The following is a 19166-nucleotide window of genomic DNA, read 5'->3' on the forward strand; positions in this document are numbered from 1 at the left end:
CTATAAATATTTTGCCATCATTTATTTACAGGTACTAGAAAGACTGATGGCTAGAAGGGATACACACGCATAGACTGTGTCTCCGATTCGGTGCATCAACAAAAAGCTTGTGATCAATTGCATTTGTAATATGTACATATAGACAAATATGGGCGTGACATAAGAAATAGTGAGGTCTTTTGTTTTATGGCCATCAAAAAAGGACATTGTGTGATCTGAAACCGTTTGTTACTCGTATGTTAGACAAATAAATGCATCTTCCACTTCCAGAGGTCAAAAATGAAGAAAAGCAACTGACACGATTGATATAATTCTAATCTTTCCTATACCAGCTAGTATCTTATGCCTCCATAAGTACTATGTCGTGATGCATTGACTGACATATTTAACTTATTTCTTGTCTATTTGTCTACTTCCTTCCCCAAGATAAAAAAATGTGTAATTCTCTTTTCACAGTAATGCTGGTGTTCAATATACATGTATTAATCAAGGACTGGGTTTGGGCTCCTTCCTAGAATCTGTCCAACATTGATCAGTCCCGGTGAGTACCCTGTTGCTAAGTAACCTTCCCTTCGTGAGGACCAGTTTTATTGTGGCAAAGAGAATGAGTGTTTGAGTATCATTCTGAAGATGAAGGGACTCTTTAGGAGTTCTAGATCCAGCTGCCAGTGTATAAATTTTGAATTTTCCAAGGTATTCCATGGGAAGCAAACAAAGGGAGCAGAGGACAGGAGAAAGCAGTGCTTCTCCCCGTCCCTTTCTTATCCCTTCTTCATCCATTGCCAGTTCCTGCCCACTCAGTGTCTGTGTGGCACCAGTTTTGCACAACCACAAATACCAACTTGGGGCAATTAATACTGCTTCACTAGCTACACTTTCAGAAAGAAACATTTACATGTGTACCGTGCCAATACTTTCACCACTGCAAAATTTAAGCCCTCTTTTTAACCTCTGACACCAGATGCTGCTTTAGCCCAGTGTGATGATTGTTAACGCAGTTGTTGAGAACCTTCTGAGTCCAGAAAAGCAGCAGACAGTTAGAGAGCATATCATTGCAGGCAGGAGCTCAAGGACATTTTGCTAAGGTGAGGCCATCAGCCAAAACCTCTTGCTAATTACACTGCAGTATATCCAGAACTCATCTGAACTTAACGAAGCTACTCAGAATTTATATTGCTGAAATGGGGAGCAGAATTTGGCCCGCTATAATCAAGAAGCAAAACTTTCTGGTTACAAAGCCTATGCCTACTTACTTAGACTGTTGGTAAGAATATGCAGGTGCGTGTTCACTGGATGTTTCCACTGTCATCTGTTGCTGTTGACCACTGGCTTCCTGTGCTGAAGATGCTACTGTCTGTGGAGAAGTATCAGCAACAACACCCTAAGGAATCAAATGAGAACACGAAAAACTTACTAATTTTACTCACTGCAGTGAACTACATAAAAGAGCTCAGCATCAGCTCACCATTCCTGTATTTCTCTAGAGGTTGAGAGAGTTTGAGATAGCAGAACCACATGCTAACACAACAAACTCCATCAGTTTTAGAGAGCTAATCCAGCAACAAGAAGCTTCCTTAGCGTACCAGCCCCTGTAGTACTTTGCTCCCACAGGCTGCAGTGGAAAATACCTCCACCTTTGAGGGCGTTCTACCTGCCCATTCAAAGCCAGAGGCTAAACTTCTGACTTCAGTGGAGTCTGGATTTTACCTCCTGTCTTTTTTACAGCATATGTATGGCTCTTCTGATTTTCACTTACCTACCCTAACTTCACAGTGAGTTCACATTTATTTTGTTTGATTTGCAATGCGATAAAGGCAGCATCTAGGCCCACCGCCCTCTGCCTTACTACACATCCAACAGAATTTTAGCCACCTTAGAAAAATACTGGACTCCTCTACACACTGCTTTTACGCATGTTCCCTTCAAAAATAAATTTACTTCACACTAAAGACTTTTATCTGTTAAGTCAAAGCTCCAATGAAGTTTTATTTATGTTTGCAAAAAAATAGATAAGTAAACACACTAAAGATGATATGTATGAACTTAACATTATGCACTATTTCTTATCCTATTTAGACAGTCTGAATAATATTATTTTTAAGTATTTTTGTATGCTTTCGAAGTAAGCTATATTTTCTTTCTTTAACTCTCATGCTTGGTGGGTTCGTCACATGAATAACACTAGCAGGTCTCTTCAGGGAACATGCTTTATTACTGTATTGCACACAACAGAGCCAGAAGAGGGAGCACAAAGCACTTGCTTTGTTTTTATTTGAGTCCTGTGTAAACAACAGGTAGTTTATTTTAAATTATCTGTTAAAAATATCGGTTTCCTTTTTCTGAAATTCTTCGTATCTATTGCTTAACAGACTGTCAGGATTATCTTTTTCTGCCTACTTCCTTGTCTTTATCCTTCTCCTTTTGTCCATCTCATCTTGAGATTGTAAGCTCTCTGGGGCAGAGACTGTATTTTTTGGTCTCTGCTTGTGGAGTATCCAGCATAGTAGGATCCTGGTTCATGGTGCTACGTGAATACAGATAAACATTAACAATAATCATCATCACTGGATCAGAGCAAGACAGGCTATATATTCAGATAATATTTTGATTATTATAGAAGGTAATTATGACATCATGTTACTTTAGCAGGCATGAATATGTCAGTGATGGGGAGGAGGGCTCAGGAAGAATTAACTTAATTTCTCATTCGCACTGGTCAGCACAGCATGCAGCCAGTACTGCTGTATGAGCCACCCTCCATCACACCATCTCCTTTTAATTTGGATTTGTATCTGCTCAGTTTAATACCTAAGAATGGCAATTGAAAAGAGGCACCCATGGCCCGTTTGTAAACAAACAAGGTTTAGGACAAAATTATCCTGAGGCAAAAAAGACTAAAACATGACCAGCTCAGTACGACAGAACAGTAGCAGCCTTTCCTGTGGGACCTCATTTGGAAATCTCAGTAATTGCAAAGAACTGGGAGAAATCAGGATGAGTCCACCTGACTTCTGGTGGAGCCGTGCCAACAGTACCGCTAACTCAGCAACCTCAAAGCACAGAGTAGTAATAGCACAAACTCCAAAGTCCACACAGCCGAAGACAGAAGTACAGAGACCCTGGCACTCCTCGCATTACCCCAGGGTAGGGGAGAAGTTATTAATAGAAGAGGGTAGCACCAAAGAGAAGCACACAGGGAAGAGGATGCCAAGGCTCCCTCCTCTTGCTGTGCTCAGTGGCCCTTATGAAGCTTCACAGAAGTGGAGGCCAAGCTGACGCTCTCCCGGCAGCTTGTGGTCTACAGGGTTGAGTAAATACTTACTCATTAGACTGTCATCAGCATGACTCAGCCCCAAGGAGGGAGGGAGCGAATCCTTCCTCAAGGATGAAAAGCACTCAGTCAGTGCAGCATCCTCCACGTCTGTATATACAAGAGGAAGGTTTCCATTGCTCAATCACTTTTTCTGGTGGCTAAATGTTTCAGCAATTACCTATACTTGCTAAGGACCGCATCAAACCCTCTTGCAATCTTCTCATCTTGGAATCTCTTTTGGGTTCGTGGTCTGCCTGCTGGGTTTGTTTTCCTGTCTCTTCCCATCTCCCTCCCAAATACATGGGGAAAAAATAGTCATAATCACTGATGTTTTATTCCATGTCCTGCTGTACAACAAAACAAATACAAAACAAGAACCCTTGCCAATAATTAAAAAAAAAGAGGGGGGTGGGGGAGAAAAAAAGAAGGAAAAAGAAAGAAAGAAAAGAAAAAGAGAAAGCAATGTGCAGTCCTAATTTTAAAAGCTGGAAGCTTTCAGCCACCATTCCATAAATTAACTTTAGGCCCCTTTCAAACAGATGCAAGGAGGCATAATAGATAAGAGTTCTGCTACCCCTTCACTCTACTTTCGTGGATGGAGATACACTTACTTCAATAGGGACAGCTGTTGGAGGCACAGGAGTGTACTGGGGAATGTAGGTCCCTTGCATAGGTGCAGCAGCAGTCATGTACTAGAACAAATCAAAGGCAAATAAACATTAGAAAACTACAATCAAGATGCATAAAACCATATTAGAAGCATGACACTGTTTCAATTTCCTGATCAGAGTTTGTTGGTTAGTGTATAGTCTATTATTTCTTTTAATTAAGGATTTTAGGCAATGGTAGGAATTACACATCTATTAAAAATCATAATCCTGAACTTCAAAGTCAGGTCATATCTGAATAGAGACAATAGCAAACATCCTGCTGACAGATTCAGATTGTTCACATGGCTTCTAAAATTGAGAGACTCCTATTTGTACTTACTAAAAAAAACAGTAGAGACACGATAGCAGCATATATATAGTGGTCACAGATTAAAAAAAAGTCTAAACAATCTTTTGGAATCTTATTGATCTTATCTAATGACGCCTACAAAAAATGAAGCATGAAATTTGACAGGTTTATTCCAGTCTATATTTAACCCTATCAATAACAGCAGTTGAGTTTACAGGGATACAAAGCTGCAGGGAGGTGCAATCCAAGACAGGAAAAATAAAGGAAGAAGAAGGTATATCTGGGAGTTTCTCCTTTTGTACACAGAATCCCTAGCTAAATTCTTATGGCTTATTCTTAATATCCAGGGATCTTTTCTATACATTTTGAAACTTCTGCAAATTATTTTTATAGCAACACTTTGTATTAGCTTCTCTAAAATACTGTCTCTCCCAAGCACTACAAGACAATCTTTCTTAAAATTCATGAGTGCATGCGAATTTTGCCATTGGTATGGCACTAATCTCTTTATATATAGCACTTCTTAAAAAGCTCTTGAACTGAATGCAACATATATTGTTCAAATCTTCAAATAAAGTATCAATATTGTCGTCAGATCAAATGTACTTTTCTTTCTACAATCCAGTCCTAACAGCATGTCTTCACTGACAAGAATCTCAGAGTGTGCCCAATCCCACAACTGACTGTATGACACTTCCACTACATGTTATTTTCAAAGACACACCGAAGATCTGAATCAGCCCAAAATGTATTTGATGAATTTTAAAATGAGTTAAATATAGCTTTGCTTCCTGGCAGAGCTAGGAAGTGCTTGCAAGATTTTATTCCGCTGTTTATAGTAAAATTTACATTTAAAGCACTCTCTAACCTCAATTCTAAACTAACTGGATGGTTTGATATGCCTGTCACAAACATGCATTATGAAATTGCATAGTGGGGTGCAGACTCTGCAGCAATGCTGGAGAAAGGCCTTAGGGAATGAGAACAGCATATTTAAGAATCCCACAGCTAAATTCTGAAGTCTCATTAAAGTAAAAGGAAAAAAATTACTTCTATGAAATTGTTTTCTGGAGAAAAAAAATCGGTGAGGAACATAGGTGACATAGAATGTATACTTGCAATATGAGTAGCATACTGCATTGAAAGCCATTACAATATTGTTGCGAAAATTCAGTGTTTTCCTTAACTTGAGCAAAGAGACAGGAGTGTCCCCAGTGTCTGTGTGCCTGTATCAGGCCATGATTTTCTGCAGCTCCTTTTCCTTGTTCTTCAGAAAGAGAAGTGAATTCAATAGTTTTTTATGAATGCTAACCCACCAAAGACATTAGGCCAACTATCCCTATTGTACTCAGTACAGTCAGGCTATTCTCCTGCCTTACAGATTAGGAGCTAATGAGAATGTTACAGCAGGGTGTTCCAGAGCTGCTTCCGCTTCATTCATACATTCTGCTTTGTAATGTTGCCGTCACATGTTGGGATGACATCTGCTGTGTAGCACTGTTCTAAATGTGTCAATATTTAACATTAACCTGAAGCACTCATTCTTACAGTTCTGCAAAGACCTACAAGGGTTTTAAATACCTACGCAGGCTAGCTTCACTCAGACAAAAATATATAGATTTTAATTAAAACTGTTAATTTAAAGAATAAAGTGGCCTCATTCAAGTTGGACTTCCTCAGAGTTCTTCCCTGAATCCAGCAGATCAGTGCTCAGACTCTTATATAATGCAGTTGTCTGCCATTCCACACATACGAGTTTTGCCAGACCACTTCACTTTTCTTCCTTCACTGTTACACAATTTCTAGGGGAAACTGTTCTGTTGACTTGAGTGTGACTGGTGGCCCTGGCTAACCTCTGCTTTGCCCTGGTCTTTCCAGACACTCACACCTCCCCATACTCTCCCAGTTTAATTTTTTTGCATGAATTTTAACTGAATTCAGCCAAACAGCAGGGGATTTACAGTGCTGGAGACCAAAGTCGTCTAGTTACTTGCAGACTCCCCAGAGAACTGTAGGAATGTAACTTCTCCCCTGTATATAACATATTCTGCTTGCCTAAACGTCCACTGTAATGATGGCTCAACCTTTCGGTTAAATCATTTAGAGCTCTACAATTAAAACAAATTATGTGGGCCAAATTAGTTCCACCAATGGCATAAATGAAGTCGCAGTTTTTGTGGCAAAGAATTTGGTCCTAGTAAAAGTTAGCCAAGGCTCAATCCTACAGACTACTGCTGCTTAACAACTGACCCTTGACCACACAGCAGCAGACTGGTCTGTATTACAGGTACACACATTGTGCCCTTCAGTGGAATATCCAAACATATTTAATGTATTTGTCTTTATGAATGTAAAGAAACCCTCATCATTTCAGAAAAGAGTAACTGGGTCAACAATTAAACATGTTTTTGGGGCTTGGAACTGATTCTCAGTCTCCAGACTCTCACTTAAGGATCCGTTGAGGCTTCTTTAAGAAACCTTACAAAACTATGAAGGACAACTCGGGCTTAATTCTTAGAGATACACAATTGGTCTTAAGTATCTAAAGTCCCCTTACATGCACAGGGAGTCCCAGCTGAGACCACATGAATTCAGGAGTGTCTGCCCTGCTGCATCTGTTTTCACCATGAGAAGCCTAGCTCTGAGAAGCTGCTTTAGTTTTTTGTTTACTAACAGTATAATGAAAAAGGAGGACAGATTAATTTTTGTTATAACTGACATTAGCTCAATCAAGTTCACACGTATTTCTTTCCTTTATGAACTACATAATCCTAATTCTCTGATCTCACAGGATAAATACATTAAAGACTACACAGTGCTAAGGCACAATGTCCGTGTCAATACTTAGATCAATGACTTTGGATAATGCAAGAGTTGAATTTCTTGTCATGAGTATTCACAGTTGGTTGTTAGCAGAAAGCTTCCTGAACATTGCTTTTCAGTAGCTTCCATACCCAGCACACACTGAGCCCACTGGAGTCTGTGTCTCTCCCTGGGTCCCCCTGCCACTTTACCTAGCTATTTTGTAAAACAGTGTGCTCTGGATGGGTGGGAGTGAGTGCTGCCCATGCTGGGAGGTGGAAAAGAGCTTCAGAAAGAATTGTGAGATTCAGAAGAAAAGTTAAACATTTTATATCTACCCTGCTCAGGACCACCAAAGATGAAGATTCTGCTCTAAGGACATCCCTTAGCTGAGGGACTCTGTAGTGATGCAGTTCCATGGGGACCACAGGTCCTGTAGATGCACATAGTCTGCATATGGCTTCCCATCTACCTCAAGAAACTAGCGTAACTTGGAAGTAGGCAGATGGCAAGCAAAGAAGACATCTTTGCCAGAAGACCATCACTGAGACTTATTTTCTCCATGAACCACAGTCACTAAAGTTCTTTATCCACATGTACGTGTGAAAGAGAGACAGCATGACTCACATGCTCAGCTTAGCAGTACCCAGCTAATTCCACTGAATATTAGTATTGTAAGCACTGAAATGAGAGAATCTGAAAAATCCAAACCCATTCTTTCTTTGTCATATGTTTCCATCAGGATTAAAGATTCTTGAGCTGCAATGTGATCGGTCATTCAACAAAGTATGTGCAAGGCAGAAGAAAACAATGTTCATTCTTCCACCACTGTACAGGCTTTGTGGGTCTAAAAGTAGAAGCTCCTTATTTCTGACAGTAAAATGAATAGTGACTCTACAGGCACAGATGATGGATCTGAAGGGTATACGGCAGCTTTTTTGGCACTCTGATCCTTCAAAAGCTGGTAATTTCTACTACAGAAAGTAAAAAGAGACATTGCTGGTGGCACTGTGCTCTTAATTTCTTTGTAAACTATTATTTTTCTTCATACAGTATACAGAGTGCATGTTCTCAGCACTGAGGATGTGCAGTATTATAATATAATGCACACTTTACAATGCCTGACTGCTTAATTCAGACTGCACTTACCAGGGCACCAATTTAGCCTAAATGCTACATTAACAATTCTGCTCATACCTTGTTCAATGGGATTTTTGTTTTTACCTTTTTGAAACTGCTTAAGTATGTGAAAAAATAGATAGGTAAAAAATGAGAGAGTAGTAGTATACACTTACACCTCTGTTCTCCTTTCGGATATCACCCTCCGTGACTACAAAGAGTTAAATGAAAGGAGGTAACAAATGAATGAGGAGGTGGGTCGAGGGGACAAAATGAAACTGTGAGAAGGATCATGTTTAATTCAGAGAGCAACACCAGTTCTTATAGATCTGCAAACAGTGGGGTGTCCCAGCCTGGCTCCAGCAAGACTCCTGTTGAGCCTGCAGCAAACACTAAACCCATAAAGGTGGCAGGCATTGGGAAGAAAAAAACAAGAGGAGGGCAGCTGCCTGCACCAGGCAGAGTGAGGGAGCATGTTGCAGTAGGATAACACGTTTAACCCATCAAAGGTGGAGCTGAGTGACCTGCTGGGAATTTGCAGGAGCTTTTACATCGAGACTATGGCACAGGTAACGTCCATTTATTCATTTACCCCAGGAAACCTCTGGTCTGCCTTTCTTGGGCCCAGGTTAATGCAGAGTCAGGCAAGTGCCTAACAGCTGAGATACAGAGCAAGCACCTCTTACACAGGCTGTTAGTTACTGAATTTCAACTGAGACAGTGCCTGGAAGGGTGAGTGCCTCTTCCAAGACCAAACTAATTTCATTTACATCACCAGAAGACTTTGGCCACACACTTTGTTTAAATTCTGAAGGTCGTCATTAATAGGAAGTATAAGAAACCACCCTAAAATACAGTTCTATTTATAGGCCTAGTTGCCTATAAAATAACACAGCTGTGATTAGAAGGCGGCTACTGGATATACATTAACTTGCTTGGCCACTATGAGTACTGTGAGATTTTACAGTGACAACAGTTGATAACCTGATCAACATTGAATAAGTTTCCTGGTATGAAGAAAATCGGAAAGAATTTACAAAATGAGACATTAACATATAAGTTTGCAGTAGCTTTGGAAACCTTGAACAACACTTACTCAGGATTAGTAGGCTTACTAATGAGCAAGGAATAAATGTTAAAGAAGAGGTCTTTTAAAAATCGATGTGCGAATGCTGCTTTCTGGTGTTTTGCTTTGTTTTTATATAAATGTGTATCTGTAGCAAGAATCAAAGATCGCTTTCCTTATTTCATCAACCACCATGCTCCTGAGAAGGCACAGAGCCTTTTCAGTCAAGGTGAGAGCCAAATTGCAGAATCCTTGTACCAGCATATGCTGGTAAGCATTTACATCACAGCAGCCTGCTGAAGGGAGATTAAATGGGATGTCTTATGTGAGTAAATGCTAACCCATGTGTCTTAAATGAGCAAGGATTCCGGAGTCTGGTCTTCAGTGACTATTTGTGGTTTCATATCACTGCATGAGCTATAGCACAGTGATAATGACTTAGCTTTTTAGGTTTCTCAGAATTAATGCCAGGGTTTGTTTGTGCTTTTTTTAAAACCATCTGAGAAGTCTAGACACTGCATCACTAACAGAATTATGTGAAAACATTTGCATTGCTGGAAAACTGAAGGAAATGAGACTGTTGGCTGGATTTATTTTTATCTTTTTTTTTTTTTTCCATGAAGGAAACCTGCCTTCCCACTTTCAAATCTCTTTCCCTGCAAAGAACAAAAATTGCATCTCTCTCCGACCATTGTGAAGTGGTTAAAACTTTAATGAAATATAGAATAAAACTGCTGCTTTTTTGTCCCTGGTTCCACCTTCTCATTTGAAAATACCCTGTTCTCCAATAGAAAAGAACATTGTCTTGCTGTGTCCTCTTATCCCATAGTCTGGCATGGAGATGTAGGAACTCAGGAAGAGAAAAGGACCATCTAGTTCATCAGCGCCAGTGGCAGTTCAATGAAATACAATATCCAGCTGCCACAGTTTTTACTTTAAACTTCAAATATCTTTTGCTACCCAGAAGCATTCTCATTTTCCAGCTCAATCCTGTAATTATTCAACGGCTGTTATTAATCTTAGTTTTCCCCAATTAAAGAATGTGAGAATAAAAGATATGGAGTTTTTGCATATATTACAATATTTTTGCTAATAATTATCAGCCTGGCCCAAAATATAATAATATAATACTCTTTTACCACAAAATTACCATAGCCCTATCAATAATAGCACTGTCATTCAACGGAATCCCATCACTGGGCTGCTGCATTCATTGTTCAGGCAGAGAATAGAAATCTTTACAAGATTTAACCTTCCTTCCCTGCTGCTCAGTAATACAAACGTATTTAGGAACACCGGCTATCACTTCCCTTTCAACCTTCCTAATGAGATGTTACCTAATTCTCTGAGCAAGTTAAATGAAGGTAGAGAGAATAATAACTTCAAGAACTATATTTACAAACTAATCTCCTTTTCTCTTCAGGAGTTCTAAGCATCCTTCACAAATCCCTACCTTTAGAAATCAGAGTAATACAAAGGTATAGAAGAAACAGTGCAGATGAGCTAAACCCCCCCACAGCTAACAGGCCTTTTCTTTATTTCAGAAATTCAGGCCTGCTACTAAAGCAGAGCAATCAGGACTAATCAGATAAAGACTATTTAGAGTAAAAAAAATGTGAGAACAGTCAGATCACCACATACAGCTGTGCACCACACTCCTACTAGCCCACAATATCCCGTGTTTGTAAAAACTATAGTAAATGCAAACAGCACTTCAGGAATGTTTATAGAAACAGATAAATAAAAAAATGGCTCATTCAGTTTAACCACTTTTTAGAGTCTAAAGGCTGGCATTACAAAGGAACTTGGTGAAAGTCTCAAATTGCTTTCAGATATCTCACCAATGTCTGAAAAGGGTGAAAATGGAGGAAAACCCATCAGGATGTGAAAATTAAGTTCCCATTTTGATTGTATCTTTCATTAAAGGCAAGTGAAACTTCTTATAGGAATACTTCTTTATAACAAGTTGTTCATATTATGTTTATCAGTTTGTACATGGCTATGGAACTCGACCTCAGGGTGCCAATGATCCTTATAGTCCATGTCGGTGTACCTAGGCCCATGATACTTTCAACCTTGTCTTCCCTGTGACAAAGCCTCCACTGTAGGCAGGGATCCATGGAGACCGTACAGAAATGTAGACTGATTCTCCATCTGTGACTGCATATATGAATAGCCTCAAGACGTGAAAACTGCTTTTTTGCATAATTCTAATAATGCCATGGGTCTGATGGATACATTTGCAAGAGAGCAAGACTCCTATACTTAAAACAAAGACCAAGACTCTGGTGTTTTGTTGTACTTTCAATTCTTCAGTTCTTATCCATTTCTCTACAAAAGGGGGTATCTTTTGTTTTTTCTAATACCCTCTATGGACCTGTTCTGTGAACGTACATCATGAGATCTCTGGGGCAAGTTTTTGAGCATGGGCTAGTGCATGATTTATTACAGACTGTCCTGTCTGCAGCACCCTATATAAAACCACAGTATAGTGACCATATCATAACAAAAGAGTATACTGCATCAGTCTTGGTCAGCCAGGGTCGGTAATCACTGAGATTCTGTCACATTTATATTCTTTCAGGTCCTGTGTCCTGAAGAATAAGAGGATGATGCAGCAGAATTATAACTGCTTCTTCTGACATAAAAATTCCCTATGCACCCCCTCGATTGGAAAATCTTAGGAATTTCCATCTGAATACAATTCTTTCAATTAGTCCCTGATGAATGGCTGCTAGTAAGATGAAGGAAGACTGATCTGTACATTTTAATATTTTCAACATAAGTAAATAAATGTGTCAGTGAAACTCTCAACACATGAGCACATTAAGCTATTATTAATAACATATCCATCTATATGAACAAATAATTGCTTTCTAGAGGTAAAAATGTCTTCCAGAGGCTATTAAATCTCCATGAATTTGAAGAGTCTAAAGAGAAGCAGACTACTGTGTGCAGATGTCCATACTGTATGGATGAAGTTGTTAAAACAACAGGAGAACCGCTTAGACTTGTTAAATAAGAGTTGCTCATCAATCACATACACCTTCTATTTGCTCTTTCAGTCCAGACATAAGAGCGGACAGCTCATGGGCCAACTGTCCAAGAATGAAGCAGATGAAAGCAAGGACAATTACAAGCTAAAAAAAAAAAGCACAGTAGAAACACACATAAAGTCACCTGAATATTAGTATTTCTAATTATCCTAGAAATAGGAGGAATTTCATCACCTCCTGCATGAAAATGCAGTCATGCCTGAGAGATGTAAGGTAGCAAGATAATAGCATTACATGACCAAAGTACATCTTGGACGTTCTTAAGAGCAGCTGAAGCACGGTATTGCTCAGTCCTTTGCCTCTAAAAGATCCCTAGAATCCAAAATATTTGGCAAACTGTAATGAAGGATATCGCGGGCTTAAAAAAAAAAAAGATAAAAGAAAAGAAAAGAAACCATCTCAAAACTTCATAAAAAACAGCTGTCCACAAGTACCTTGCACCTAGAGATAGAAGAGAACTTGCCAATTCAGTGAGCACAAAATACCTTGCAGATATCGCCTGTGGTTTCTGTTGGGGCTTACACTGGAAGCTAGCAGTGGCACTAGGGATGCCTTAAAAGCTGGCCTTCCTGTATTGATGGTGAACATGCAAGTCCAAGCTTAGGCGGGGGGAAACGCATTCCCTCTGGGAAATGCTGGGCTCTTATGCATAAGGATGCAAGGAAAATCAGCCTGCTGTCAGGTGTGTGTGGCCAAATGTCCTGCAAAACACGCACTCGGGGCTTCCAGGCTGCTCAACACAGAGTTGGGGTGATTGAGTTGGGAGTTTGCAAGCCCCGAGAGCCCCACTTCCACCTGGGTCTTGGGTGAAGCTCTGGGACGTCCTTGCCTCTTCCTGTACACGCAGGAACTGGCAGTCCCTGTTCAGTCTTTGAGCTGGTGCCCTGCTTTTCTTCCAGGACAATCCCACCAAGTTGCCTGCCCAAAGCAACATTCCTGGGGTTTTCTGACTTGGCTTCCAGGACTAATCCGGTCCTCAGTAAGCAGACCTGTAAGCTAACTCATTAGGAGATCTGGAAGCCTGCCCAAAGCATCAGACATGGTGGGGCTGCTCTGGAACACGAAATCCTGGGAGCGCTTTGCAGCTGCTGCCTGAAAGCTGACATGGAGCAGGACAGCAACCAAGAGGGATGTTTAAACCAGTTGGCAGCTGTCAAGATCTTGTGGAGTATATTTTGTATTGGAAACACCATGAGGCATTGCTTCCGAAAATTAATTTTTGTTTGGAATTTCTGGCTCATGGGAGAATCTTTCTGTTTTGTTTTGAGTTTTTAAAAGATGAATCAGAATGAAACCAAATTTCATAAGATGAATTTCCCACAAGCTGGAAGCCATGGATGTTGCTCAGCCAGCTCTTCTTCTATCTGTAACTTGGGCAAAAGGATCAGCCATGTTCATATTTGGAAAGGGTGGGGATAATAAAGAATACTAACCCTTAAGGGCTGGTGGCAACTTCAATACATTTAAAGTACTATGTTTTAAAATAATGCAGTACAAAATATTGCTTCTCATTAGCACACGAAGTGGTCTTAAAATCTTTAAGTATATTTACATGATCATTAGCTTTGCTTACATGGCAGGGCTCTGGGAGGTGGCAATAGTAAGCATTTTTGTGAGGGCTTCCTTTTTCCCACTTTCCACAAACTTTGAAATTCTTATGGGAGAAAGGTCCCCTTAAAATTAATGTCAATGTCCTACTGATAGAGTGTGACTGAGTAAGACTATTAGAGTCTGCCCCTAAGTCTGTTAATTATCAGCTGTGGGAGGATCTCTGAGACACATCAGACCGCATCAGCTCCAGGGCTGCATAACCAAAGGAGAAACCTTGCCTTTTAGCAGGGTGCTGGCTAAGTGGACTGAACTATATCGCCATGTCATGAGCTTGTCTACCATGTAAAGAGTTGCTTACAGTGTTGAACTCCTAAACTTACTTTGTGGTAAAAATTATACAGAACCTCTCCTAATTTGTCATCATTTCATCCAAATGACAAGGAGAGGAGGGAGGGGATGAGGAAAGATATCAAAAAGTAAAAAAAACAGCAAAAGAACAAAATAGAAAATTAAAGAAGGAAAAAAAATGCCCAATACTTCAAAAAAACAGTCAACCCTCCTTGCCTTAAGCCTTCCTGTTTTGTCATCTAATCACTAATTCCACCCTAAACTGTCCCAAAGAGGTCCCTTTAGAATGTCTCCCATTTTTTACTACTGCAGATCTTTCACACTATTTCACTGTACTATTTTCTTTACCTTGTAGTGGGATGCTCTATTTTCTTGGGAAAGTGCGATCAGCACAGCTGATGAACCATAAGTGAAGCAGCCAAGAATGCTAGCTTCATGCTTCAGCTCTGAATCTCACCTTGTACAGATGAGCAACTTAAGACCTAGGAAACCTGAGGTGTATTTAAAAAAAAAAAAGTGCAAGCACCCATTTGCCATAAGACATTATTTAATATAGCTTTATGGGTGTGCTTAGTACTTATTTTCCCGGGAATCACATTAGCAATGCTTGAAGGGGCCAGTAAAACAGATGTGTTTTAGTGCTGGCGGAATAGCAGCATTCCAAGGCTGTTCTTTGTGTTCCTTCAGTGCTAGCTTTCCAAAGGAGAGTCAGCTCATATACATTCAAATTATATACAATTACCAATCAGTAGGGATTTGTGCTTTAACACCCTCTTACAGTTCTGGACAGTATGAGCACAAATACTGGTGTATGAATTTTAATATTTTTTAGGGCTAATAAAGTCCAGGTCAAGTGAAAAGCAATTCACTTCAGTGGGGAAAAAAAAGCCTCTTAATCAGTCTTGTCCTCACTCTCAGATTGTAAATAGTTTTAGACAGGGCTAAAAAAAGCATAGCAGCAGTCTCAGGTAAATGCTTGATAGACGAGTATGCCATAATGGTTGTTCCTGTTACATTTTTTCAGGTTATCACATTCTGTGAAAAATTAAAAGCAAAGCAAAACCTAACAAAATCTTCCCAACTTCCTCCCCTCTCTCTAATTCTGATAGGCGATGGAATATGAGGAGGATAATCCATAAAGGGAATCAACACTGGGGAAGACATTAATACATGTACAAACACCCATATTTCCTCCTTATGAATGCCCTTTATATGACAGAGCTGTCCAAACAGCACTTAAGGAGCAACAGCAAAATGCTTGACAGACAGGCGTGATAAGTTATGGCTCAAAATGTTTGCTTGCCAGACAGAAAGGGTGACTTTTTTTTTTTCTTTTTTTTTTTTCCTGAAAATCCTTTAAGGTAAACTCACTTCATGTCCACTGGCACGCAGCCATTTTTCTATAAGCTCATATTACAATGCTGTATTTCTAATGGATTGGGTATGGTGCTTTTCCATTTTGCTAATGAGAAAAGCTAAAGGCCATTACTTCTTCTGATTAAGATCCCGAGGGAAGAAACGTGATGTGTATATTACCAGGCCATACGTAAAGGAAGTATGTGGCATTTCTAATCAATCAGATGAAGGGTAGACAGAAAAAGTCTTATCCTGTGATTGCAGAGGAAGAAGATATAGGGGGGAAAGAAACCATTGAAAGTGTCTTTAAAAGGTGACTTACGGGAATCAGTTATAATGATATTACTATGATCAATGACTACGGCTACTATCTGGGAAGGATGTAATTACTAAAATGAAAACTTTCAAATGGGAAGCCTGATCAAGGGCAGAGGTACTGTCATATTTCTCGGAGCACTGTCAGCTCTCATCCAGGCAATGTATTACCGCGTCCCTCACAAGCATTACCGTACCACCAGGTTGAGCTGTGCTTCCCTGGGGTGGGAGCAGACTGAGGGAGTGAGGGGTTGTGAAACTTGGCATCCAGCTCAAAAACGTGGATAAGTCTTGGCCCAAAGGCAAATTCAAGATAAGGAAAGGCAAGGCTGGGAAAAGGGAAAATGGAAAAGAGGAAAGCCCCAGTCATGACTGGCTTTAAGGAAAGTTTTGCAGTGGTGCACATTTAAAAACCGTTTCAACCAAAAGAAAGGAAATGATGTAGACCAGTGAGCTACGCATCGTAAAGGAGAGCAAACAAAAAAATGTACTAAGAGATGCACTGCTGAATTTGCAAAAGGATACTCTGGAATATCGACTAAGATGTTTCAATATGCAATTTCTACATGTTTAATCCTGACTGCATAGAATTATACCTGGTTGAAATACAAAGTTTAAAAGAGACGTTTTTTCATTCCTTTTTAACTGGCTGCATAGTTACAGCTTGAAAATGCTACAAGATACATATTCCAAATGGCAAATGAAATGAATAGAGCTTGGAGATGGGTGTTCTAAGAGAGGACAAGATCTTCTAAATGTGTAATAAAGCATAGTCAGAGCTGTAGACATATTTTTAATAATATATTAATTTCACAGAATATTATAAATCACTGCTGAGCATTAAAACTGGCAAAAATTCTAACATACTATATCCTCTCAAATAGAATTCCATGTGACAGATTAATGAAATATTACTGTCAATGATGGCAAAACTATAACAAGTGATAAGGCCAGCAGAAGAGACAGTCTCGTGCACTCTCCCAAACCTGTATTAGGGCATCTGGCTTTCCCCTATGGGACACCATTAATACTTCAGATAGATCCACCCGGGAGTAGAAGAAAACGCTGTAACACTTTCCCCCATCTGCTTTAAAAGAATAGTCACAAGAAACACTGGTACTGTGAATTTGGAAAACATCTCCAACCCTTCCTTTCATCAGAAGGCAATGCTGAGAGAACATACTCTCTTAAATGTCATTGGTGACAAGGCATGGATGCCACATACAGTGTTGGAAAAAAAATAAGAAACACAGCTGAGGAAGCCCATCTACAGCTATCAAATGAAATTCAATCATCTTCAGCTTTCCTTAAAGGCGTATATTTAAAAAAATTCTACACAGGCCCTAACAGGAGTTTTCAGTGAACCTTTCTGATCCCTCTGCTCCACTCACGCGAAAAGGAACAAATGCGGCACAAGTGCACCTCAGCCTGTACAGGCAAGTAAGCAGGATGGGGGAAAACAGCCTGGCCTCTTCTAAAGGCTGCAGCCCAGTCAGAGAATTGTTCTTCTCAGGAGGATCTTGCAGAGTATCTATTTCTAGGCCAGGTTGTCCTTTCTGGTTCTTTAATGCACTTCTGGCTTTGGCACACGGTCTGACTGGAAAGCTCAGACATCTTCATTTTGCATGGGTGCTCGTGGATCTGCAAAATGTTCCCATTCTGCTTTCCTTTTACACTCAAAAAAAAAGATTAAGTGCTGTGCAAATATTTGCAATGGAGAAAGTCCTAACTGCACAACAGATTTTCTTTTCCAAGAATATGACAGAGATGACAAAGTGGCCATTTTCCCATCAAATAAATTTATATCAACACCTTTAAAACCATAGGACTTCGCATGATCCTTACCAAAAAGGATCACTGCTGACATACGAGTGTTATACTGAACTCCCAAGCCTCACTCCTAAAATACAAATTAGCAGAGTTAACATCTAGAAAGTGTAAACCTGGCTATTCCTGAAGCTGAATAAGGGCATTTGCAGATTCCTCTCACTTAGTGGCTGATGTCAGGGACAATGAATTTAATCTTAGTATGGGGGGGTGCGGGGGTGGTCGTCTGCCAGCCTGTCCAGCCGTAATATCCCCTAATAGCCTTGAAGGAATTGTAATTGTGAACTGAAACAGCATCTGCTTAACTGTCATCCTAGCCTCAGGACTGGAACTTTTTGCTTGTTGTGAAGGATCATGAGAAAGACTACACAGAGCGTGAAGATGAAAACAGAGTGAGATTAAAACCATTAAATACAACCACCAAGACACAGCTGTCCATACTGCTAGTGAACTCCAGGAAATATAAATGCCAAAATGTATTTGACATTCATGATGTATTTTGGCAAGGCAGTTTACAACATTGAGTTAACCGCAAACTTCTAGTTTACAATATTTTTCATTATCATTATAGAGGACAGAATATTCCGGATTATTCGGTGAGAAGCAAATATGTTTCAATGCTGGGCACACTGAAGAGGTAAGGAGCAAAGCCAAATCTAACCAGAACTGGTAAAATCTACTCTATTCTTACTGGGAAGAAGGGGCCAATTAGTTCAGCTGCCATGACTGGAATAGTTTACGGCAGTACATCATACCTAGAGTCTGGGCTTTACCTCAAATGTCCTGCTTGCATTAGCGGTACAGCTGAGCCATCCCTGGGTTTGGAACAGGAGCTGCTGTCCATGCTATAAGAAAGACTATGCTGCATGGAGTTCATTTTCCTCAAAGGTAATCGAAGGTCTTGTATTAATTTGCTTACTTATTTAAATGGCGCTATAAGGTTTAATTAGTGTTTTTAAAACATTTTGAGAATATAAGATGCAATATAGGTGCATTTGTCAGTTGTTTTCTACCTCAGGATGTCTCTCAAAAGACTGGAGTCCTGTTGTGTTTGAGAGAAATAGCAAATGCTATAGATTCCCTCCTGTATCACTTGTACTTTGGAAAAAAAAACCACAAATGTTCAGCAGAAATCTGCATGATACGTGCAGATGGAGTTAAAATATTTCCACAGAAACTCCACAGCTACATAAACTGAACTGCCTACAAAAGAAATGCTTCAAACTAACAGTAAGTGCTGCGATTTCTTAGTTTGCAATGGGCCTAACTCTGCCTGCAAAGATCTCTATGGAATAATTACAGGCCAGAGACACTAATCCTTTACACTTCTGTGCCAGACTTGTAATTGCGATCATATATTACCATTCCTTGGAACACATATCCAATAGTGTATGCAATAAAGTAAAAATCGTAATATGAAAAATAAACTCAAGATGATGCCATGATGCTTAAG

General features: G+C 39.8%; 1 protein-coding gene across 5 annotated transcripts in view; it reads right to left on the reverse strand.

Annotated features, from left to right (window-relative positions):
* Nucleotides 1–19166, reverse strand: part of RBMS3 (RNA binding motif single stranded interacting protein 3) — a 453407-nt gene that overhangs the window by 6990 nt on the left and 427251 nt on the right. For 3 of the 5 annotated variants that reach the window (XM_076331139.1, XM_076331137.1, XM_076331140.1), the window contains exons 12-13: nucleotides 3925–4005; nucleotides 1254–1381 (exon numbers count right to left, since the gene is read on the reverse strand). In XM_076331139.1, the coding sequence (XP_076187254.1) occupies nucleotides 1254–1381; nucleotides 3925–4005 (209 nt within the window). Of the gene's footprint in view, nucleotides 1–1249; nucleotides 1382–3924; nucleotides 4006–19166 lie in introns of those variants that run through there. The other 2 variants (XM_076331141.1, XM_076331138.1) reach the window with 1 other exon arrangement.

This window comes from Aptenodytes patagonicus, chromosome 2 (assembly GCF_965638725.1).
Source record: "Aptenodytes patagonicus chromosome 2, bAptPat1.pri.cur, whole genome shotgun sequence".
Classification (NCBI taxonomy): Eukaryota; Metazoa; Chordata; class Aves; order Sphenisciformes; family Spheniscidae; genus Aptenodytes; species Aptenodytes patagonicus.